A 26,425-nucleotide genomic window follows, 5' to 3' on the forward strand; every position below is an offset into this window, starting at 1 on the left:
ATATGCTAATTTATTTATTATTTATTATTCATTATTTGTTTATTATTTATTATTTATTATTTATTATTTATTATTTATTATTTATTATTTATTTGTTATTTGTTATTTGTTATTTATTGTTTATTGTTTATGTTTAGCCACCCCAGCCTTAAAGTGTCCAGACTGAGTTTGGTCAGCGAGTTCACATGAATACATCTGTATCATCTGCACTGAACAGTAGTCACGTGTTCTCTCTATTTCTGCGGCGGCGGGTGGAGATGTACATTATAGTACAGAAGATGAAAGGAGCGACTGATGCTCCGCCTTCATTACACCATCAAAGAGCGTTTTGACCCTCGAGGGGACCTTTTGTCAGGTGGAACAAAGGCCGAGCTGAAGAAGATCCATCGTAGATTGAGTCATTGTCTGACGGTGTAATGACGGTGTTCGTGGAGTATTGTGTGGCGTTCGAGCTCTCATCTTCTGATCTCCTGAACATTTATAATCCATTATTTCAATTAGAGGTCAGGCCTTCGTTTTCTTCAAAGCTTCAAAAAGCAGTCGACACATTTGATCCAGAAGTTTGTTCACAAACGGTGATTTCATTAAATGGAATACAGCCCGTTCTGTGTCATGCATTTCATTTTTTCACGTCTTTTCTCTGTTTTCAGTGGCGGTCGATTTGGACGGAGATTTCTACGTCAGCGGAGGCGGCCTGAGGTCAAAGTTCAAGGTGGGACGTATCACCTTCCACTGGGGGCGCTGCAACGCCTCCTCAGAGGGCTCCGAACACAGTCTGGATGGAGTCAAATACCCTCTGGAGGTAAGACTTCCTCTAGTATGTGACAAAGACTGAGTTGATATATATATATATATATATATATATATATATAATATATATATATATATAAATATTCATATAGACATATATTTTTCATTTACTCGTGTTCATAACAGTCCTGTCCTTTCTGTACCTTTAATTTGTTCAGCTTCGTTGTTAAGGCTGCAACTAACAATTATTTTTGATAAGTTGTTTGGTCTGTAAAATGACAAAAAAAGGTAAAAATTGGGGAAAATATCTATCAGTGTTTTCCCAAAGCCCAAGATGACGTCCTCAAATGTTTAGTTTTCTTCCACATCTAAAATATTTTCAGTTTATTGTCACAGAGGAGGAAAGAAACCAGAAAATATTCACATTTAAGAAGCTGTAATTGTAAAAAACAATATATGTAAAATCCTCAAATAATGACAAACTAATGAAACGATTAATATAAAAATTTGACGACTAATAAATGAATCCATTAATCTTTGCACCTCTATGTCTTTGTTAATCTTTCATCATTTGTCAGGAACAAATCCATGTGCAATAACACGGTGCCTTTAAATTGTAATTCTAAATGATATACATATACACATCCCATTTGTGTTTTATCTTCATATATATACTTTTGCATTTTTATATTTCATGTTTGACATAATAATTAAATGTTTATCCTTTGTTCTTCTGGGATCTCCTTGTTTGTTATTTGTCTGTTTCTGGTTATCAGTGAGCGGAAGAAACCGGAGTCAGATTCCTTGTATGCATATGATGCTGAAACAAACATTTGAGTCGTAATGGTAATATTTCAGTATCGTGGGGCGCTAAAGTAGAACGGATTATCTGTTTAACAATGTTTATTCATACTGTAGCTGCTATTTCACACGGATAATTGGTATTTTCTTTCCGTTTGTCCTCTTTTGTCACAGAGATCTGGTGCTCTTCTTTCATGCAACGAAGATTCAAAAGAAAAAGAGTTGAAATCACATTTAAACTCTTTTCATATGTCTGTTTTCTCCCACAGATGCAGATCTACTGCTACGAGGAGCTTCGCTTCGACTCTTTAGATGAAACCATGAAGGCCGGAGGAAGAATCACAGCACTCGCCGTGCTGTTCGAGGTGAGCTTCGCTTTAAAAGGACGATGAGCCTGAAATCACTGAGACCAGATAAGAGGCTGGTTGTCTGTTTGTTGTCTCCAGAAACTGTAAAGTTGGAATTAAAATGCAAAAAACTCATTTAAATCAGGAAATTTGAACTCATAGAGGAAGAAGTTTGTCTAAACACTCCTAAACTGTTTTATTGAATCAATAAACTTAACTGCTATTTGACCTTTATGCAAAACTAACTTTAAAACCATTTTCCAGCTTAATTAAATAATTAGCTAAGAATAACCAAACTGGAAACATCTAATCAATAGCAAACGTATTTCAAGGTTCATACAATCAAAACAATTACAATGTTTACTGAGGGAATAAATCAAAAAGGGAGATATTCACATGATATGACAATAACCTAAAATAAAAAGTATTAATCAAGCACCATAACATATATTATGTTATTGAATCATAACAGCATATTATATATTGTGTTATTGACTAATAATTATTGATGCATTAATGTGATCATCACTTTAATCTTGCAGCTGGTAAATGTGGAAATCGTTTTGATTAATTTATATTCTGCTGGGTTGCTTGTGTTTCTAATGAAGCTTAAATTTTATAATACGTGATCATTTATTTGTTCATAATATTTTGTATTATTAATCTGAATCTGCAAAGTGACTTGCGTTGATGTAAATGAGAGTAGAGGAGTAGAAAGTGCATTATTGGCTTCAGTGTGGTGTAGAAGTAAAACACGTTCATCAAAGTGTACGTTCAGTACTGCTAGCAGACCTCAACCAGCATGCTATCAGACTGTTAGCTTTACTTTAACTCTGCATTGACATCACATTAAGGATTTCTGTCCTCTGAGTAGTGTGCAATTTGTTGCAATTTCACCAGAAAGTAAAATGCTCCTCAGCGTTTTGCTAAATATATTTAGATTTCTCCCTGAAAAGTCAGAGTTAATCTGCTGTGTGGGTTTCAGAGCAGTTAGCTCCGGGCTGATGGCTGCTAATGTTCCACCTTCTGACGGGGTTTGTGTCTGAAGAAAACAATATTCTCGTACAAAAACACAGATTTTTGAGTTGCTGCTCATTTCAGTAAATGGTGAATCTGAAATTCTAAAAGTTGGCAGGTTTAAAACACAGAATGGCTTTATTGGTGACTTTTTGTTCGATATGGAAGAAGTCCGATTGAGGCAATGAATCAAAGTCTTTCAGTAGAATCACCGATGCAACACCTCGGTGTGTTTGATTCATATCTTGGCTGAGGATCATTGCAGAGCTCCTGTCTGTGTTTTCCTGTTCGATGCCAGAGTTCACGCCGAGCGTCAGGCGTTCACGCAGTCATACTTTCCCCGTGTTGTGCTTTGTGCCGTCGCGTTGCCTCCGGCTCGGTTGGCGTGTTCGAAGCTGACAGAGGCCATGTTGGAACGGAGCTCAGAAAAACGTCTGAAGTGAAGCTGCAGGCTCTCTCTGTGTGTGTTTGTGTTTTTGGGTGGAGAGCAGGGTGGAAAAACTACCAAGCAAAAAGCTAGAAAATCTTGTTTTTGTGATCTGCCAACCTCCAACCAGCTTCAAAACAGTTTGAACTCTCCAAGAGTCATGTTGAAGAGAGTCTGGTGGCTTTGTTGGAGAAGGTGGAGGTTATATTATCTGAAGATCCTGGTTTTGAATCTGGCCTCTTGTCGAAAACTTGTACTTTCTTAGATTAATAGAAGAACAATTTGATGAGTCTCAGTTGTCCTTAATTTAAAATACAAGTTTACACAACATAACCAGGTGTAACCATTGGTCGAAACCAGACAGCAACCTTTGGTTCTGGAAGTGTCTTAAAGCTGCATTCTCTCTGCTGTCCACCAGGGGGCGACTCCTCTGGTTGTATAGAAGTCTATGAGAAAATGACTCTACTTCTCTCTTGATTTATTCCCTCAGTAAACATTGTAAACATGAGTTTATGGTCTCAATCTCTAGTTTCAAGTCTTCTTCAATACAGCATGATGTTCATTTAGTAAATGATGCTCCATTTAGAGTCAAACAGACCATAAAGCAGGGGATGCTTTAGGGCGGGCTTACTGTGATTGACAGGTCGACACCACGGCGTTGTCCAGTCGTCCATCTTTTCATCTTTTAACTATAACCCTTTCTTAGTGTGTTTTTAGTTGATGAAAGTTAATTGTAAAAATGTCTTATTTAGTGTTCAGTTTTTACTAAATTTGACAAACTCATGACAATGAAAAAAATCACAATTTCCAAATTTTACAATTTGTACAAAACATGCCTGTCCTTATAGTATGTCTTTTCTCCTCTTCTTCTTCTCTACTTTCTCTCTCCTTTGTGAAATAATACAAATAATGAAAAGCTATGTGTAGCCTGAAGACGGAGCGTTGATGGATTTCTGTGCTGATCTCCTGTCAGACTGGTTCACGCCCACGTTGGTGTTTTTTTCACTGTTCTCCTGAAATTAGCCGGTAGAGCCAGCGTCAAGGAATCCACCCATTAACCCCACAGCGTCTTTACTACAACCACAATAAATACTTACTGCTGCTGCTTTGTGATGGCAGTAAACAGTGTGTAGCTGCAGTTGACAGGAAGGAGGTGTAAAGTTTGTAGAGTAGACATTCTATTTAGAAAGAAATGTCTCCATATTGTGTCAGCTGTAACAATGACTCTTCTCATAAAAACAAGTTAGCAAGCAAGCAGAGGGTTAAACAGTTTAAATGTGAGCTAAAGTAAAGTATAAATACAGCGGTGGAGAGGAACTAAGTACATTTATTCTGTACTTAAAGTACAATTTTGAGGTACTTAACTTTTTAACCATTTTCTACTCCACTACTTTTATTTGACAACATAAATGACTTTGCAGATTCAGATTAATAATTCAAGATATGATCAACAAATACATTTTGATTCATGTATAATTACAGGTTAAGATAAAACTTTATTGATCCCGGGGGGAGAAACACAAGCTACCCAGCAGAATATAAATAATTGACCAACTGCATAATCAGTACTTTTTTTTGGTGCTTGACGCATATTCTGGTGCTAATACTTTTTGAACTTTTAATTAGAGAATACTGAATACTGAATACTGAATGAACCGTTGGTATATCAATTACTCTTCCTGTTACCTTGAACTCTTGAAGAAAACCACGTTGAGCGAAGAAACAAAAATCTAACAAAAGTCTTGATGAATGGATGTAAACGGAGGCAGCTTTTAAAAACAGCAAAACTATATGAAAACATCTGTTTACAAACTCTCGTGCAGTGTAATCCAAGTTTAATTTATCCGTTCATTAGCAGAGAACTGGATAGATGAGACTCAGATGATACTGAAGGAGTTGTTTGATCGGATGTTTTGATAAAGGATAAAAGAAGTCACAACAATAAGCCTTTATTGTATTGGTTAATTCATTTTTTTGATTCAAGGTGTGAGAGAAAAATAAAGTTCTCTTAAAGAATTCAAGTTAACACAGGGTGAGGTCATTTAGTGGGTCAGGTATTCCTTTAATTAAACTTACAACAATGCTGGACAGAAGTATTTCTATACTTTAGTTTTGCTACTTTTATTCATTCTTCCACCTCTGGATCAAGTGACGGCTAAATTATTACATTTACAGTTGAGATATTAAGCTACAGTTATTGACAAATAGCTAAAATCACTAAACGTATCAGATCAGTAGTTGAAAAGTTAAACTTCTGGTTCTCCAAATGGTACAAGTACAGATTTGAACGTGACCAAAACAACTGAAACATTGACCGTTTGACTTTATGAAACCATCATTGTTTTACGTGATTAACGAAAGAATCAAAAGATTATAAAAGATTTGAAGCCCGTCAATACGAAATCATTGTGTTGGTTTTTCTCTTCACAGACGAGCGTCGACGACAACATGAACTACGCCTCCATCATAGACGCCATCATGAGCGTGAGCAGATACGGTACGTCGGCCTCCTTCTTCTTGTCTCCTCTCTTTGCCTTCTTCTTCTTCTTCTTCTTCTTCTGTTGTGCTCATTGAAGCCGTCTCGTCTGCCGTCCAGGAAAGAGCGCCGAGGTTCTACCGTTCGCCCCGCGAGGCCTCCTGCCGAACTCCACGGAGAAATACTTCATCTACAACGGCTCCCTGACCACGCCGCCCTGCAGCGAGACCGTCGAGTGGATCGTCTTCAAGAGCACGGTGGCCATCTCCGACGAACAGGTGAGGGATGCAGTACCTGTAGTTTTTAGAAAGAAGCAGGTGATGCAGATGTTATTATGCAAGTATTCACTTTTAATCCCAAAACTTTGAAACTATAAAGTAGAAATGAACTGTCACGGACTGTTCGATTCCATTATAACTGAAGGTTTTATAGTCTGGAGTCAAACTTTGTTGGTAGGTTTGAAAGTATAATATTCCTTGTTATCACCTCCTGTGTTGATTATTATGGAGGCTGAGCTTGAAGGAATTACAGAGAAGTGAGAATATTTTGGCTGAAATGTTGCAGAATTCATTCAGTCTGTTTCTCAGTTGCGCTTAGAGACGATCTGTTAGGACATGGTGGGTAATTAAGAATGAATCACTAAACCTTTTTAAGTACCACATTGAAAAAAAGGTTTTTACGTTCCCTTGAGGTGGTTTTTGTCTTTGTGAATATATATATTTATATTATCTTTGTCTCCGGTTATTATGAAACATGGCCAATACCAAAGAACACTAACATCTGTAACAAAGACACATTAAAAGCTTTGCCAACGCTGTATAAGAGTTTATTCGCCCAAAACCAGTTGATGGAAAAGCGACAAATTCACATTTCTTTTTTAGCGTCATTTCAAAAGTCTTCTTTATAATTCGCTTGCCATTTAAACGGAGCCTTTTCAATTAGCCTGTGATTCGCTAATGCTAATTGCTAGCAAACACTTATCCCAGCCTTGCATGTAAACTCAAATACACAAATGTTTATCAGCATTTATACTCGATAGTCTGCATGCTAACGATTTTTGGGGATTCCCAGGGTATCGGCACTTCATCCAAAACTCTGAGGTTTAGTCATTCTCTCAGCAGCTTTTTTATGTTCAGGATGAAAAGACGAATGACACAATAACAGAAAATGTCCGTAAACAACCTTTTAGAAAACGTGTTCAAGGAGCTGAAAGGAGGAATTATCATACCAGAGCTCAGACAACACAGAGTGATGGGTGAGGCAGCGAGACGGCAGCTGTGTGTGTGTGTGTGTGTGTGTGTGTGTGTGTGTGTGTGTGTGTGTGTGTGTGTGTGTGCGTGTGTGTGTGTGTGTGTGTGTGTGTGTGTGTGTGTGTGTGTGTGTGTGTGTGTGTGTGTGTTTCAGCTTAAATACCGTAAAGATCTTTTGTGAGCCAATATTTGTTTGAGGTAATGCTTCTCTATGGCTGTCAATCACTCAGTCAACCTGGGGCAGTCTCTCACACACACACACACACACACACACACACACACACACACACACACACACACACACACACACACACACACACACACACGTATAAATGCACAAACACAAAACGTTTTCAACATAAAGGTTGTAGTGTGACGCCTTCTGAGGATCAGACGTCTTTCACTCTTTGACTCTTCACACACAAATGTCATAAGGCAGGAAGGCTCACGCACACACACACACACACAAACAAACACACACACACACACACACACACACACACACACAAACACACACACACACACACATTTGATGACATTTTAGCTAAGCAGACCCCACATAACGTTATAGCCTTTCGTAACATAATATGAAATGTCCACACCACCCAAAAAAAACATTCCAAGAATGTCATCATTCTCTGAAACTCCAGTCCTCACAACAATGGAAGAACAAGTTCAAACAGATACACACAAACACTTTGTTTTTATTTTATTTCCTTATTTTACGATTTATTTTTCCCTTAAAGGTGCAATGTTTATTACATGCTGTAAAAAAAATAGGGGTCAGCATTCCACCTTTATTTCTGGGTCAATACAATCGACAGTCATCAGTTGATGAAACTATTAACTAATACTGTGTTTGTACCAAATGTGGAGCAAACTTTGTGCACTGTGCGATTAAATGCAAAGTCCATGCAAAGACGCAAATTACAGCACTCGTGACATGAGCGTATTTGCTACGAGTTAAAATACTAGTCTGTTTATACCATAGAGTTTCTATGTATAAACATCAACGTTGCTACAGTGTTAGCAAAGCCGAGCAATAATTGATCCAAACTCTTCAGAAAACGAGCATTTTTAAAGTTGATTGCTTGTCGTCTTAAGGACAGACCTGACAAACCATGAATTCAGACTTCTTACACTTTGGCATTATTATGTAGTAAATTTGGCATCCTTTTTATCTGTTTATTGAAATTATTTCTTTTTTTATTTGTGGTTGATACAGCTGTTGTTAAAATTTTTGTTCTTTTTTTAATGTTTTTAACAAAAATTCTGGTTAAATCTCACACGTTGCAGCTTTTTAAACCCTGTCAAATACCAACTGAAAAATAACAAAAAAACAAATAATTGATCCATTAAAGAAGAAGAACTAGTCATCAGCGTAGAGGCGATGTTTTCACCTCGTGTGCATTACCCCGGCTGCACCTTGCATGCTGGCGGCTGCAGGTCTTCCAGGGTTCCCAGGCGTCTCCAAACCTCCGTGACGAGTCTCAGCTGGTCCACATTCCAGCTGCCTGAGTTTAATGCTTTAAGCTCACGACTCTAACAACCACAAACACATCTTAATGAGCTCTGAGCTCGGCTGTGAGTCAGAGTGTTGTGTAACCGGAGGGACGTGACTCACCTGAGCAGGTACGCAGGTTCCCATGATTCACATTCACCTCCAAACCGCTCAGAGGAACGCAGCTCTGTGGTTTCTTGTTGTTGTGCTGTAGCAGTTTAGAGTTCTTAATTTGAGTGTTTTTCTCAGATTCACAACTTTGTGTTTTTTTAGCTGTGTGATTAAAAAATTAAGTTAAATCACTCTTCAATTTGTAATTTGAGATTAGAGAACTAATTGAATTAGTGCTGGAAATGATTAGTAGATTAATCCGTTAGTTGATTTACAGATAATCAACAGTTTTGATACTCATCAATTGCTTTATTCATTTGTTGATAAAAACAACTGTAGACATTCTCTGGTTGCAGCTTCTCTAATGTGAGGATTTGATGCTTTTCTCTGTTTTATATCACTAAGAATTTTGGTAAATCTTTTGGATTTTGGACTGTTTCGGACAAAACAAGTCATTTGAAGATGCCTCTTCAGATTCTGGGTAATTGGGAAATTTGAAATGTGTCTTTCAGACATTTTAAAGTACACACATTTAATCAAATAATTGAATTATCTAATCAATCAATCAAATAATTTAATTGATAGTGTGCAAAAAGCGCTATTCACAACCCAGTGAAAAAATATATATTTATTATGTATTTAACTGTATAGAGCATATTTACAAGTCCGTCTGGCTCTCTACTTCCTCTCTTTTCTGTAGCTTGAAATTTAATTAATTACCTGCTATTTATTATTATAGTTGTTGTTGTTGTTATTTATATAAATATATATATATATATATATATATATATATATACAGACACAGAGAAAAAGAGATCAAGAAAAGACAAAATATATAAATTATAATAAAAAATTATAAAAGACATAAAAATTAAAAGGATTGTTGATTGTGCTAACTAAAGATAAAATAAGGGTAATGATGTCACAGGCTACGAGTTATATGCTCTTGTTATTCCCTGCGGGAGCTGACGGTGCTGACTCTGTTGTGCGTTGCAGCTGGAGATGTTCTGCGAGGTGATGACGATGCAGCAGGCCGGATACGTGATGCTGATGGACTACCTGCAGAACAACTACCGGGAGCAGCAGCAGCAGTTCATGGGTCAGGTGTTCTCCTCCTACACCGGCACCGAGGAGGTCCTCACACCAGGTAAGTCCTCCAATACATCCAACGCTTCTCCTGTAATTCATATCTCCAGGGACTGTTTTGTAAGCTCAACCCGTCCAGCGTCACTCCGGTATTCCACGTTCTATAGCCGCCTGATAACCAGCAACTTCTTCAGTGGAAGAAAGAACATTTTGTGTCATCATTTTGATTAGATACAGTTTTGTTGATTTCTTTTCTGAATTATTTTTTGTCCCTGAATGCATCATCGAGACCCTGATATACAGCATAAATCATAGACTGTATAAAAGAAGTGGAGGTCGTCAATATTTAGACATTTTTAGGCAATCAAATTTTTACAGTTAAATTTCATGAAGGGTTAAAGTAGTAAGATGAAATCACTGACAACTACCATCGCCACAGTAAGCCCCGCCCTAAAGCATCCCCTGCTTTATGGTCTGTTTGACTCTAAATGGAGCATCATTTACTAAATGAACATCATGCTGTATTGAAGAAGACTTGAAACTAGAGATTGAGACCATAAACTCATGTTTACAATGTTTACTGAGGGAATAAATCAAGAGAGAAGTAGAGTCATTTTCTCATAGACTTCTATACAACCAGAGGAGTCGCCCCCTGGTGGACAGGAGAGAGAATGCAGCTTTAACACATGAAGCATTGACTTCACTTTTCAGACCTGGAGGTTGCCTTCTCGTATAAATGTAGAGTATTCTATTTTAAAAAGTGGTATAAAGCCTTTAGTGTCTCCAGACTGAGCTGTGTGAAGTCTGATAAATGTCTTGAGTCAGCTTCAGGAACCTCAGGCTGAACTGTAGGTGGTCGAGTTGCATTCTGGGTAATGTAGGCTCCACTTCTTGACAAGAAAAATGAATGTTTGTAATATAAAAGATGATATCCTTGATTCTGCAGCATCTATTTTATTTTTTTGTTTCAAACTGACCATCGTGAGTCTGGCAGCGATATAGGAGTACAATGATAAATCTGTGATATCTACACAGGTAATATATTGCTAATATATCATCAGCTAAAGACCTATATTGTCATTCTCTCTTGATTTATTCCCTCAGTAAACATTGTAAACATGAGTTTATGGTCTCAATCTTCCAAAGAAAATTTGTTTTGCAATCAGGCATAAATTCAGTAAAATGTAGTAAACATGATCCATATTTCATCACATCTATAAAGAAATACAAATATTCAGAATATACGAAAAACATTTCATGTGTTGCAGAGTTATATAAATTTACATTACAGTCATTTAGCAGACGCTTTTATCCAAAGCGACTTACAGTCAGTAGTATATTACATATCATTCACCCATTCACACACTGATGACAAAGTTAACGAGTATGAATTAAATTGTTAGAAACTCTTTTTAAAAACATTGAAGTCTCACCCGGTTGGTTCTGGACCTCAGTGTGAACCCGGGTATGAAGAATCCACAGTTAAGTCTAATTAAAAAAGGTCTAAATGGATCAGAGATCAGTGGGCTCGGCATGATGGGAAAGAAAATGACATGAAGGACGAGAATAGAACTCCAGTGACCCGAATGAAAACCCAGTGACAGCCGGAGGAGGTCACCTTTGATTTTCACGCTGGTTGTATTCGATCAGTGTTAATGAGGTGGTATTGATCCGGGGTTATCTGGGGTTGGTTGTTCTGTGTTAGAGACCAGAGGATCGTTTAATGTTCATGATCTGAAGAGTTTATATGTTTACAGTCTTCACTGTCAAATATGACCGATACGAAATGTTTGTAAAGTTGATTTGTTTTGTCTTTTAATACAGATACACTCAGATTTCACAGTTTAAATGGTATATTAACATATTTATTCACTCCAGTTTTTATTTATATATTTATACTTTTACTTATTTATAACCAGAGATGGAACATAACTTAGTACATTTACTCAAGAACTCTACTTAAGTACAATTTTTCAGTACTTTACTTGAGCATTTCCATTTTAAGTGTCTTTATACTACTCTACTTCATCCCAAAGGAAATGTTGTGCTTTAAACTACATTATGTTTATTTATTATTATTAGTTATTAGTTAGGCTACTTTGCAGATTCAGATTCTTAATACAAAATTTAGAATAACTAATAAATTATTATGTCTTCTTAAGTTGTATATAGCCTAATTAATAAGTATATAAAGTAGTTAAAATGTCCACTTTTACCAGCTGCAACATTAAAGTGATTAAAACTTCAATGCATCAATTATCTTAATCCAATGATAAAGAACTATGATATTTAAAATGGGCCATTCTAATGAGTACCTATGAATGGTGAAAAAGTCATTAATTAATGGGAGACACTGAATTTGGAAACAAAAGGTAGAAAAAGTGGCGTATCCTCAGGGGAACAGCAACAGGAAGTAGTTCTGAGTTTACAACATAGATTAAAGGAATTTATTCTATAAAATAACATTTAGATGTTTAGTTTTGTGTGAAAGATGTGTCTAAATATCCTCCTGTAAACTGTAGTTGCACTTTTTGAACGTGTCTGTATTTGAAGATGAACTGAAGTTTCTTAGTCCAGCTGATTAATCCTTCACTTGATCTTAAAGTGATTTTTTAAAATATTCTGGTTACTTATCAGCGCGGATGAACTTCTGAAGATCAGAGAGTCTCATCGGTGTCAGAGATGTAGATTTGTCGTCAACAGTTGAATAAATTCCCCTGTGAGGTTTAAACATGAGTTCACCTGGCTCTCTCTGCCCTCTAGTGGTTGAAGATGGAAATGCTCCCAGTCTCTGACACTGGTTGTATTTTCCTTTGTTTGTCAGAATAACACCTCAGATTGTACGACCGCTACAGCAGCTCACTGTGAAGCCTCAGAGCAAACACAGAGGTCAGAGGTCAGTGTGAGCAGAGGTTCAGAGTTCAGCTCGGAGCCATTAGAGGAGGACATGTGTCAGTTTGTCTCAACCCTCCCGTCTGCTGTCATCAGTCCTCGGCCCCTTTGTTTTTTAATCTGAGTTAATCCCGACCTCTGAGTGTCTGTCATCTGCATTATCTCAGATCCTCTAATCTCAACTCTGACCCAGAATCAGTTTGTGTAGGAGACTCTGAAAAACACAGGAAGGAAGGAACAGCTTCAGAAACCCACCGTCAACCTGACCTGACCTCTAACTGTGTGGTTTTCTAAATCTATATATATATATTTTTTTATATATAGTAATTCTTTATTCTGTATTTGGATCTCCTACCATTCTAAAGTAGCTGCTTGTCTTCCTCATGTCCACATTAAATAATAATAATAATAATAATAATATTACAGTGAAAAGAAATTGTAAAGTATAATTTAAACCCAGAAAAAGCATAATAAGAAATTATTAGCTTTATTACTATATTTACAAGCTTTTGACACATTTGACCAATCACCAGTCTGCTTTCATTTCATAAACAGGCACCTCACACTATTAATTATTATTATTATTATTATTATTATTATTATTATTATTATTATTATTATTATTATACCAACTGGAAGGGAAGTGTTTTATCAGGATCAGGACGGATCTGAGAATACCGAGACTCAGAAGGTTTATTAATTATTGGAAAGTTCTTTTATAGTCTGCAGCGTTTCACCATGAGGTCATAGTGTGTGAATCTTTGTTTCATTAAGAAAAAAATCAGTTTTTACAAAGTGGAACTAGATCATCCTCCAGCTCAGAGGAGCGTTTGTAGAAATGTACCCAGTTTTTAAAGTACTCATGGTACTGGGAGTAAGTGATATTAATATAAAGTGATATTATTTCCCGCCTGAAATATTGCGATGCATCGTTTTCCTGACTTTGCTTTTACTCATTTTACTTTTCATGTGTTGGCTTTTTTTTTACCGACAAAATGTTATATAAAGAAATCAGGTAATAATAAAAAAATATTGAAAAATAAGATTAAAGGACACAGAAAACAGGCGTATATGTATACACAGATATAAACAAATCATTTATAACCTCAAGGGCAGTGCAGCTTTGTTCTATATATTATTATTGATTTGGTGAAATAGAGTTTGCTAAATTTGTGTCAGAACTCGTAGTCTGAATGTTAAAGTACACATACATATAAAAATGCTAAGATTTACTTTAAAATTACAAATAAAATGTAATTGTTAGTATGTACATAAACTATTTAATTGCAGATAACTGTTGTCATTTTACATGTATTTGTATTTAATTAAAAAAACGCTGAAAAATACAGTAGAAATAATAAAGATTTTTTTGTAAAAACATGACATGGACCTTAAAATAACAGGATTGGGTTGCACATTAATAACTAATCTCTGTAATTGTATAGTGTTTGCATACAATTTTTAAAAAAGCGGGATCGGCACAAACATTAGGAATTTAAAAGTGTGTTTCCAACCCCTTTATTTAAATACGCCTCCCCTGTCTGCTCCTGTCAGTGTGCAGTTCGGAGCCGGAGAACATCCAGGCGTTGCCCTACAACCTCAGCAGCCTGCTGGTGACGTGGGAGCGGCCTCGGGCGGTGTACGACGCCAGCATCGAGAAATACTCCGTCACCTACAAGCTGGCCAACGCAGAAAACGCCGCCCCCTCTACATACCTGACCGACGGAGACCAGGATGTGGTGAGAGGGAGGGTCAACAAGTTCATCTCATCTATTCTCTATGTGATGCATTTTCCATCCAAAGCCAACAACTCTATCTGCTGACACCAAGCTGCTCTCTGGAAATCTATAAAGCATGTCAAACATTGATTGTAGAGCCTGAAAATTCATGTTTAAATATGCAAATGAGCATTATTTGATCAATTATGTGCCAATTTGCATAAATCAGAACATTTGATAAAGCCAAGTTAAAAAATCTTGTTTATTTTGTTGACATATTAGAGTCAAAGGTTTTTAGAGAAAGAATTTTAGATTAAAAAAAATCAGAAAATATCAACAGCCATAAAAAAAAACATTTTCTCCACATTTTTAGTACTAAATTGTTGTATAAATCAGGCTATGAATGACATATGAACAAACCCCTCTGTAGAAACCTTCAGAATATAGAGAGGAATGAAGCTGTAAAGTTTGGTGTATGTAAGAGCTACTGAAGTGGAGATTTCTGGATCAGAGTCTGAGAAAAAACTCATTTAGAGAAAACGTCCTTTAAAGATATGTTTAGTTAAATTACATACATGTTGAAGACACTACAGGTGAATAGGGTAAAAAAATAACTAATAGATATCAACATGAAACTTCACCAGCTGATTACTGACATTAAGATGATTATTTTTTGTATTACAAGTTTTAAGAAATGTTATGTTTTAATATGCAAATGAGGCATTATCTAATGAAAACTTTCAGTGAATTTAGGAGAAATCTACAGATGCAAATAGACAAAGTAGTAAAATAAACACCTAAATGTGTATTTTAGATGTTTTCTTTCTGCTACTTTCTACTGAAATATGACATGTTATTGAAGCAAAATAGCCCCAAATTGTAAAAAGATCATTACATGAAAACACTGTTTTTGTCTGTAGTCTTTACACCAGATATTTCTGTGCAAAACTTTCCACAGCTTCATTAAAATCCAGAGCTCTGACCAAATTCAGACATTTTAAATTAAAATGACTTTATTGTCCATTAGGTTTAATAGCATAACATGGTACTCTGTGTTTCCCCTCCACTGCTTTACCACATGACACTACAGTAACTTAAGTTGATGCTCACAGAAATGAACTTAAACCAACTTTTCTTGAAGGCGACCAAACCTAAAACTGATGTTATTATTGGGACAATAATGATTCTTCAAAGCTCTTCCCTCCTTCCTCCACCAGGGGGCGATACTCGACGACCTGCTAGCTAACACCAGCTACGCGGTCCAGGTGGTGGCGGTCTGCACCAACGGTCTGTACGGACGTTTGAGCGACCTGCTGACGGTCGCCATGCCCGCCGACGACCCCGGTAAGAGCGACGTTGCCCGAGACCGAGCGTAGAGTTCGGCAGATGAACTGTACAGATATTTCTTATTATACTGCAATTTAATTATTTTTTCTTTTTTTTTTAAGTAAAGTTTAAATACTGAAAAATAGTTCTCTGCTTCTTAGAACAGAGAAGTAAGACTTTTAATAATGAAAGAGTCGAGGAAGACTAAATCTGTGGAAGCCCATTATCGACAGGAAAAAAACTGAAACTTTTTACTGACAGGATTATCATTTTACTTAGTGTAAATCATGACTTTTTCAAAGTAAAAATTGGGAATTAGTGAGTAAAACTTTCAGTTAAACTTGATTTACTATGCCATAATACTGATTTAATTTCTCAAAATGATATATATTAAGTTTTTTTAAGTATTTCAAAACTTTGATTTAATCAAAATGGGGTGTTATTACCTCATACTTATGCTTTACTATCTAATAAATGTTTTAAAAAGTTAATACAAATACAATTTTCATTCATAATCTCATACACTTCTAAATTTACTACTTAAGAGTTTTTAAGTCAGGATTTTGAGTTGAGTAGTTGTTTGTGGAAGTTATTAATATTCACTTACTTTTACTCATTTCACTCTTAACTTTTATTATTTGTATTATTTTTCTGTCAGTGATGGGCTTCCATATTAATCAATAGTTATGCCAGATAAAAAGCTTTTAACTTTGCACTTATTGACAATCTTTAGCACAAAGACTGGAATGACAAGTAGAGAAAATATATATATAATTTACATTATTATGAGAAAACAAATGCACTGGCTCAACTTTCAGGAGAAATAGTAAAATTCACTTCTTCTTCTACTTGTTTTATTTGACTGGTCATGTGTTTTATCATCACCAGCCACATTTCTTTTCTTTTCTTTAACGTTTCCATCCTCCCTCTCATCCTCCCTCTGAACCCTCACCGATATATTGTTTTTGTTTTTCCTCTTCATCTCACTCTTCTCCCTCCCTTCCCTTCACTCGGGGGAATATGTTTCATGTTTTGTGAGGATTTAATCACACACACACACACACACACACACACACACACACACACACACACACACATGCACTGCTCTGGTTTTGACTCATCTTTTCTGTGTGTTAAACTGTTGCTCACAAGTTTCTATGTGTACTCTTCAAATGTGCTTTCTCCTTATATTTCTATATTCTGCGATGAAAAAAAAAAAGAACATGCTTGGTTTTGGGGTCATTTCCAAAGTCGCCATCTTTGTTTTGTTGTCGTTGTGTGGCGTCCGTTCCTTCTGCCTCTCACAGTAAGACCAATGTTTGCATGTGTGCCGCAGCATTTTGTGTAACATGGAGTGGAATCGTAGTAATTCTTTGTATTTCAACTGAACTTTATGTTGAATAAACTAATATGTCTTGTGAAAAAGAAAAGAAAATAGCCTGCATCCTATTTCAGTGTCAGCTTGCATGAATGGGTGATATTCTGCAACATCTAGTAGGTTTTTGTGACACCATTGTTTTTACGATGCTAAGCTAACGTTGCGTTGCAATCTTAGCTGCACATTAAAATAGTGCAACTGTTGCCGTGAACTCCAAGAAAGTCCAAGTACAAGATTCCATGATGGTAGCTAACAAAACCTTTTGCTCTTTAAAGTGGTCATAAAGATACGTTGGCTTTATGCTCCAACACCTGGCTTGATATTAACACTAGCTAGCTCTACAACTGTAATTATTATCCAATAAACCATTAGTTGATCACCAGAAACTTACATCCATGATATTGTTGACTGATTAATAAGTATTTAGATAGAAAAAATACTTTACATTTGATCGCCTCAGCTTCAGAAACCTAATAATACACAGGTAAATTGCAACTAAGCCTCAGATTCATCAATATGCTGTTGTAGATTGCTACTTGCAGCAATTGTATCATCAATAATAACCATATTTGTTTATAGAATTGGGATTCACATGAACTTCTGATTGCAGTTATTAGCTTACCCTTTCAAGGGGCTAGCAGGAAGTTACTTAGATAAGAATACTAATTTTTCCGAATTTGTTCTTAATACTCTGTATTTTAATTTGATTATTACTTCTATGTTAGCATGTAATACATGTTTTTTAGGTGTAGTTATGAAAGGTGTAACTTCAATTTCATATCCTAGAAAAAGAAAAAACATGAAACAAAGCGTTTCTCTTGGTATAATGAAGTGATTATAAGCTATTTGTTCCAATTATAGTCATTATGTCCTATATTAATCTATCAAATATCTAATTTTGAAATACAAAATATCAGTGTCACCATTTACCAGAGCCCAAAGATTTATTTTACATTTCCAACAAATTTTTAAGCATTATAAAAGTATTTCAGTGACACATTTCTTTTATTTTTATAAATGCACATTTTAGATATTTGATGTTTTTATTTGACAATTCACAATAAACGTATTATCAGTTAACTTTCTGTTGATCAACTAATGAATTAATGGACTAACAATGTGACCAAGTTTATGTCATTACCGCTTCTATCCGTCAAATATACCTCAGCAAGATCTTTCCATTGATACAGTTAAGTTTATTTTTAGCCGTTTACATCCTTTCATGTCGTCTCCCTCACCCCCGCTTCATTAAACTTGTAAAACCTCACCTCATGCTTCACAAACCAGTCTGAACTGGTCTCCATGACGTGTGACTCGGACAGGTAAGAGCCACACCTCCACCTCCCGCCCCCGACATGCCCGCTGTGTGCTGTGCGTCTCCGCTCGGTCACCATATGTGGCATTTGCAAATAACTCTTTTTGTGAGTTTGTTTTATCCCTCTCAGGTGCCAGACGGGTGGAGTTTGAGCACCTAAAAAAAGAAAAAGGTTTAGACAATCAGAGGAAAGTAGCTGAGAGTTGTCAGTTCAAATTCCTTTTTCTTGGCTCGTCTGCTTTTACAAGGAGGATGAAACAGAAAAAAAAATGATTAATTGCAAATGCTTTTTGTTGAAGGTTTTTCTGTGTTTTGTGTTTTTTGGGGGAATCCATTGCATGAAGTCTGAACGCCTCTGACATGTTGCATGCAAGTGTCACCATTTTGTATTGTGTTTACCATAAAGCCGACATTCTGCTTGAAGTGACGTGTACAACCTTCCCCTCTTTTCCATTTTCTCCAACTTTTATTTCGCATATTTACATCCATCAAGAGCAAACATTCACATTTAGACTTCACGAGCAAGATCGTTTTTGTTGGGAGTAAATAAAACTCAGAGGAAAGTCCATCCTGTCATTTTTCAGAAACATCCAGAAACAAGGAGATTTGTTTTTGTTCCTCTCCAAAATGTTCCCATCACACTTTTTTCAAACTGTTTGACCCTTTGTCACATCTCTGCTTTTTGTACATTTTCAAACTCGGGAATTTAACACCAAACATAAACACAACTAAGAGGAATTTAAAGATCAGAGAAGCGTTAAGAGTTTGACATTTTCTAAGAATTAATTGAGTCCTTGATTTTCATTTGTGTAACAAATGTGTGTTTTAATGCGACCTGTGTCTTTTTCCAGATAATACACTGGATCCAGATTCAGACGAATTTGACGACGAGGTAAGAAAACCTTCTAATCGATCTCTATGTTTACTTTGATCTATCACTCTTATGTATCAGCACTCCTAATCCTCTCTCTCACCAACAGGGAAACTTTGATCCCGATCCGTCCTGGAATGAACCGGTCCAAACCGAGGATTACGACCCGGCCTTGATGCCTACAAACTCACCGAGGACCACGACTCTTGGATCGCCTATTTTACCTCTACCTGGCGTCATAACCACAACAGCAGAATCTGGTCGGAGGAAAACCAGCACCGATCCGGTTCCCCCCGTCAGATCCACCCAGAGCAGTCAAGTCCTTGGCCAGTCTGAAGGGACGGCACACCGCAGTACCTCCCCACGTCCACCAGAGGACCCCCTCCCAACAAAAACCAAAGGAGATGCTGACTTCAGTGGCAACGCTCCTTTTTACTCCACAACAACAACCACCACCACCTCCACTACTCCTTTACACTCCAACGCAAAGACAGCTGGTGTTCTCGGAGGTATCGGTCCAAAAGACTCCTCTGAAGAATCAAAAGGTGTTGTTCGTACCACCACACCGACATCAACCAGTCCAAAGACAAAAGGTGGTGAAAGCATTTCTTCACACAGCAGCAGCACAACAACGCTGAGGCCTCGTATCGGCGGCTGGAGCAGCACAACCACGTCATCGGCCCTCGTCCAGGCGGAGATCGACCGAGGCCTGGCGCGTCCCGTAGACGAAGACGCAACCGCTGACGGAGACGAGTCTCCTGGACCCGAAGGTCCTCCAGAGATCCAACCTCCAACTGTTCCACGTAGGCCCACAAGTCCCAGCCTACCTCACTTTTCCATCACCACAACCTCTGTCCGGTTGAGTGGCGTTCTCTTGCAGACCACACAGCCGATGTCCAACGGTGAGCGCCTCTCTGTCCTCCCCTCCACCACCTCCACCTCCTCCTCTTCCTCCTCCTCCCCCTCCGTGTGACACCGCGGACCCCTCCACCTGCCTGCATGACCCTCCCTCCTCGCCCTGGCCTGTGTTGTACGCCTCTGCATTGGACTCCCAGCATGCCGCTACCGCTCCGCTGTCTAGCAAAGACCCGGCTTCTCCTTCAACCCCCACGCTCCCTGACTCCACCCCTGACTCCACCCCTGACCTCACCCTCCCTCACCCCTCGCCCCCTCTGTCTGATTGGGAGACCGTCGTCCCCGTTGTTGGGGGCGACGATAGTGATAGCGATAGCGATGGTGATGGTGATTTGTTGTCTGGGTCTTCGTCTTCGTCGGTCTCCTCAGGTGACCACTCAGTGTTTAGCGTTACCCCTCCTCTCCAAAAGGTGCCGGATCCGTCTGACGCCTCGGTCGCCGCCGACCCGTCCGAATCCTCCTGGGATCCGTCGCTCTCACCGGTCTCTCTGTCTCTCAGCCCCACCCTCCAGCCCTCAGTTCTCCTCTCTAGTGACTTCACCTTTTCCGGCACAACTCCGGGGTTGTCCCGTTCTCTCTCCGTCGGGTTGGAGGACGCACGGTACGCCACGGGGAGCACGATGGAGTCTTTCCTCCCCGAGGTCAGCGGTGACGGGTTTCCCTTCTCTAGCGACGTGGACCCGATGTGCGGCTGCTCTCTAGAGCCGACCGTGTCCTCGTCCTGGTTGCATGCCTCTCCTCACGTAGCCCTGCCGTCCTCAGCCTGGGACTCTGCTAGCTTAGAGCTTTACTCTAGCGCGGTCTTCTCTTCGGCCTCTGGTGATGGTGTAGACGATCTCCTGCGCTCTCTGTCTGTGGCGGGTATCTCTCCCACATCGACCTCTTCACACTCCCTCCCCCTCCGAGTCACCCATAGTGACCTGCCCGTTTCTGTTGCAGCCACAGCGTCTGGCGTCAGGGATCCCTGGTTCTCTGCATCAGATGGGAACTCCGCCCTGCAAACCTCCGCCCTCCCTTCCTCCCCCTTCACCCCCTCCACCCTAGAAGGACAGGCTTTAGACGCTAGCAGCAGCGCCTCGGGCTCGGCCCTGTCCCCCAACTCCCCGGAGGGCGTAGATCAGGAGTGGGACCCGGTCCAGACCTCGGCCTCCGGAGAGAGCGCGTTCCCTTATTCAACCGAAGTCGCTAACACCGCTCCTCCGTCCGCCACCTCCGAGTCCGGCCAGTCCCCCGATGATCTGGACGAACGCTCCTCTGCGTTCTATTTTGATAGCGAGAGCGGCAGTGCCATCGCCTCGGAGGTAGGGAGCACGGCGACGCCAACCGCTCCGGCGGTAACGTCGGCTTCGCCCTGGTCGCTGGGCGGCGAGGAGGAGAGCGGCTCGGGACAGGGCGAGAACCTGTACGACAACGAGACGTCCTCCGACTTCACTATCTCCGAGCGCACAGAGAGAGAGTCTGAGGAAGAGGAGCCAGTCGAAGGTAAAACCGCCGTCCGTGTGAAAAAAAAAAAAGTGCATTTCACCAACAAGATGCGAAGGGATCGGGAAAAGTTCTGGAGATGACTAATCCACCATCTATCAACAACAAAACTACATTTCACTTTTCTCATTTTTTGTCTGTGAAAGCGAGAAAGTTCATGCATGCACCGTAACATGGTCACCGAACAGGATTCCGATAACTTAGAAGAACGTACCATCACTATCTTCATCGTCATTTGAGAACCATTCATCACTTCAGTACCAGTCATCCATCCATTGTATAAACCAGTTAGTCTGTTTAGGGTCCTAGAGCGCTGCAGCGTATCCCAGCATGCATTTACCCAGAGGTCACCTAGAGACATTGTGGTGAAGAATCGAGTCCGTCACAGAGCTCAGTTCTTTACCATCGCATTAAACTAACCGTTGCGTTAAAAGAGGCGACCCTCCAGTGGGAATAAGAAGTCACCAAATGTGATTTTATTTACAACTAATCCTCTCACTTTTAATTTAAATAAATTTACTTCTTCTATTTTTATTGATTATTTTTAGTTCTTTCGTTGTTGTTATTTTATATATTTTTTAAATCATTCCTGAAGAGCACAGGTTCTATTGTTTACGTGCCGATCAAAGCTTCACATCAAAACACATCAGCAGATTTGTCCATTAGTTGAAAATAACAAGTCATCAAAAAGTGGCTACTGCTTAGTTTATTTTAAAACCTTTAGCTGCTTCAGGACATATGCCTACATTTATTAACAATAAATTCACTCCCATCAAAACCCTTATTGTATATTATAGAAGTTAAGAATGTTAAAGCATAACTCATAATATCAGTAATTCAAAGTTTAAAGGTAGTTTGAATTTTAATGTTAAATGCGAGGATCAAATCTATTACATGCTGCACTATAGATGACACATTGTTAATGTGGACATGAATTATATTAACAGTAATTTTTACAAGTTCGATATTGATTCAGAAAACAGTATCTTAGTGCATCTCTTAGTGAGGTTTTAGGTGTCCACACTCACTAAAATGTATATTTTAAAGGTATTTAACAAATCTAAATGCTTTTGTTTTCTTTGCATCAATAAACGTCACCATGGCAGCTGATGCACTTTATCATTAAAGCTCTTTGTGTGTTAAAACACATAGAATGGGGTCCAACATCCTCAATTGCAACATGAGAATATCCAACTCGGTGTCAAACGTAGAAATCTTCTCTTCCCAAATGTTTCCCGTCATGGACACTAGACGGCAGCAGAGCTCTGTGAAGCTTAACTAGATTAACAACCATCTGTCTCTGACTACACTTTATAAAGAACATACAGAGCATGTGAGGGATTTTCTAATTTAAACATTTTCATACATAGGTTGATTTTTAGATTTGGAATGAATTAATCAAACAAGGCAAAAAGATCATTTTTCATGAAATAGTCAATTTTGAGTTTTGCTATTTTTCTTCTATTACATGTCTTCTTTCAGACTAGTGGAAGGAAAACTTTAAAAATACACATTTAGGCATTTATTTTACTACTTTGTCTGTTTGCGTCTGTAGATTTATCCTGAATGCACCAAAAGTTACCATTAGATAATGCCTAATTTGCATATTTAAACATAACATTTCAGAAAACCTGTAATACAAAAAATAATAGTCTAAACGTCAGTAATCAACTGGAGAAGTTTCATGTTGATATCTATTAGTTATTTTTTTACCCTATTCACCTGTAGAGTCTTCAACATGTATGTAATTTAACTAAACATATCTTTAAAGGACGTTTTCTCTAAATGAGTTTTTTCTCAGACTCTGATCCAGAAATCTCCACTTCAGTAGCTCTTACATACACCAAACTTTACAGCTTCATTCCTCTCTATATTCTGAAGGTTTCTACAGAGGGGTTTGTTCATATATCATTCATAGTCTGATTTATAACATTTAATTACTAAAAACATGGAGAAAATAGATTTTCTATCTGTTGACAGTATTTTCTAATTTATAGATTTATGTTCTTGAAATGTATACAAATGTGCACATATTTAATAAGATAATTCATAATTTGCATATTTAAACACAACAAATCTCAGAAAAACTTGTAATCCAAAAAAAATGAATAATCTATTCAATGGTGTGTCTTCCTTTAACTCTAGACTGATTTAAGTCCTTTTAAAATATCCTGAATGTTTCCTTATAAATAACAGAACTCCATCTTCATCGTTTACTTCGGCATCTTTTCTTTGGGAACTCTTGAGTTGGAAGTTTGGTTTCCTTAAATCCCATCAGATCTTCTTGGAGTCTTTTCTCTTCATTTTCTGCACCTAAACAAATAACCTTTTCTATCTTCTCTCCGGGCTTCTTCTTTTTTTCCCCTTTTGCCCATTATCACCACCAGTGTGTCTGGGGTTGTATGAGAGGCAGACAGCAATCTGTTGGATGGTCGGCTGAATGAATGTGGTTTTACTGTGAGGGTGCACAGAGTAGAACGAGCACAACGGGCCTCTTGTGAACTAGTCAACATGGCCGACGTGCAGCCATTCACGGCTGAACCGAGTCAGTTTGTGCAGAAGAGGTAAGTTTCTGACAAACAGCGTCCCAGTCAAGGTTAATCCATCCCAGTGTTTTCCTTACTGGTTATCAAACAATAACAGGAGGATCCATCAGCTCAGTGAGGTCAGGTTTTCTCTTCACGTTATTCAAAGTTACAATAATGCCACTTGGTTGACTCCAGCTCAGCTTTTTCTTTTGTGCTGCTGTTTGATGAATAACTTCTAGTTTGATCTGTGATGGACCTTTGATTGTGAGCCTTTGTGCCTCTCTGTGTTTTCTTTCAAGATGTTTTTGGCAGGTTTGAGTGTGATGAGATTAGTGGGCGGGTGACTGTGAATGTGGCGGTACGTCGTGTTTCAGTGTTGGAGTTTAACTTCTGCAAACAGTTCAAGGAGGCCAAGCTGCTCTGGAGGCAGAAATGAGTTAAACATCACCTAAAGGCCTCCTGTTGCTTCTCACATGTTTTGGTGTTGTGACCACTTTGAAATGTTGAGCTCAGGACATTTTTAACAAAACAAAAAAATCCCATCAGAAGGGATGAGTACTGTTAAAGATAATCTAATTGTTTGTCATTTTCCCCATTGCCCATTGGACGAAGAGCGTGCAACCCCTATTCATAAGCCCTTATATACTGTATATTTATCTGTAATCATATTAGAGTCTTGCAAGGCCAAATGAAGGTATAAAGAATTAAGCGTACAGATTCAGCCTTTGATTGAAATTCAGCCTGACATCAATAATAGCGTTGGACTAACCAAGTCAATAGATCAGATCTGGGACCATGGTGGCATCAATCTTTCAACCAGGAAATGTGAGAAAATGAAAAGTGGTAAAGTTCTTAAAATAAAAGACACACATCTGACCATGAGAGTTTAAACACACTCTAGTTGTGAAGCAGGAGAGAAAGAAACTGGTTTGACACGGAGCTAAAATAAATCGTTAATGCCAAGGTCAGTAATTGACAGAAAAATAAGTCATTAACATTCATATTTTCACATTTGGTTATTCCCTTTAAGTAGTCAGGTGTAGTTGTATACTTACTCCCCAACCAGGAGGTACTTATGAAGCTTGTGGATTAGCTAAAATAAGTAATTATGATTAAATTAAGAAAAATATATCTACATATTGAATCAACTGTCCCACCAGAACACTTTATGGTGAGATTGAGAGTGCATGAAAAACACGATCAGACAAAACAGTTGGATTAAAGTAATGATGAAATGTCTGAAAATGGTGAAATATCAAATTTTTAAAAAGTTAAAAATAATGGGTAAATGGCTCAAAATTGGTAAAAAAAAAGAAAGAAGCTAAAAGTATTAATTAATAGCTGAAATTGCTGAAATAGCTAAAGATAGTGGATACATGACTGGAAATCCTGATAGAAGCTAAACGTTATGGATTAATGACTGAAAATGCTGATAAAAGCTAACGGTAATGATTAAATGGCTGAAATTGGTCAAATAAATCTAACAGTAATGGTGATATGGCTGATATTGGTAAAAGATATTTAAAAGTAATGGTTAAATGGGTGATAATGGTAAAGTGAATCTAAAACTAATGTTTAAATGGGTGATAATGGTAAAATGTAATCTAAAACTAATGTTTAAATGGGTGATAATGGTAAAATGTAATCTAAAACTAATGCATAAGTGGCTGAAAATGGTGACAAAATTAAGAATAAATGGTTGAAAAAGCGAAAAAATGAATGGTTTAATGGCTTGAATGTTAATATATCTAAAAGTAATAGATAAATAGCTGAAAAAGGTGAAAAGGCTAAAAGTAATGAAAATGGCTGATGATGGTGAAGAAGGCTGAAATAAATGGTTAAATGGCTAAATTAGCCAAACGTGATTGATAAGCAGTTGGAATAGTTGGCTAAATGAATGGGAAAATGGTTGAAATGTCCGACTGTCACTCAAAGTTGTTATAGTGTAAATACAAACATGATCAAACTCGCCTTAACGCTTTCAGTTCAGTTTGAAAAAAATATATATTGCAACAATATCCACTTTTTATATATTTAACAATGTGAACTAACATCTGGTTTATGGCACATTTTGAACATGATGTAAATGAAAGGATGCTTTAGTTCTGTGGGACTACAAACAGGAGCCACTGTTCACTATAGATGACTTCGGTTCAGTGGATTTCATCTCTAAAACCAGAGCAGCTTGTCCTCTATTAAACACAGTCATAGTAAACCTCCAGTAAGCAGCAGCT

General features: G+C 38.0%; 1 protein-coding gene across 1 annotated transcript in view; it reads left to right on the top strand.

Moving 5' to 3' along the window:
• ptprz1a (protein tyrosine phosphatase receptor type Z1a) overlaps positions 1 to 26,425 on the top strand; it is an 86,233-nt gene that overhangs the window by 39,819 nt on the left and 19,989 nt on the right. Inside the window, exons 4-12 of the mRNA XM_054620092.1 lie at positions 651 to 802; positions 1,821 to 1,916; positions 5,773 to 5,839; positions 5,939 to 6,096; positions 9,677 to 9,827; positions 14,213 to 14,397; positions 15,594 to 15,720; positions 19,247 to 19,287; positions 19,376 to 20,168. Coding sequence (XP_054476067.1) covers positions 651 to 802; positions 1,821 to 1,916; positions 5,773 to 5,839; positions 5,939 to 6,096; positions 9,677 to 9,827; positions 14,213 to 14,397; positions 15,594 to 15,720; positions 19,247 to 19,287; positions 19,376 to 20,168 — 1,770 coding nt within the window. The remainder of the gene's footprint in view (positions 1 to 650; positions 803 to 1,820; positions 1,917 to 5,772; positions 5,840 to 5,938; positions 6,097 to 9,676; positions 9,828 to 14,212; positions 14,398 to 15,593; positions 15,721 to 19,246; positions 19,288 to 19,375; positions 20,169 to 26,425) is intronic.

Source organism: Anoplopoma fimbria, chromosome 19 (genome assembly GCF_027596085.1).
Source record: "Anoplopoma fimbria isolate UVic2021 breed Golden Eagle Sablefish chromosome 19, Afim_UVic_2022, whole genome shotgun sequence".
Lineage (NCBI taxonomy): Eukaryota > Metazoa > Chordata > Actinopteri > Perciformes > Anoplopomatidae > Anoplopoma > Anoplopoma fimbria.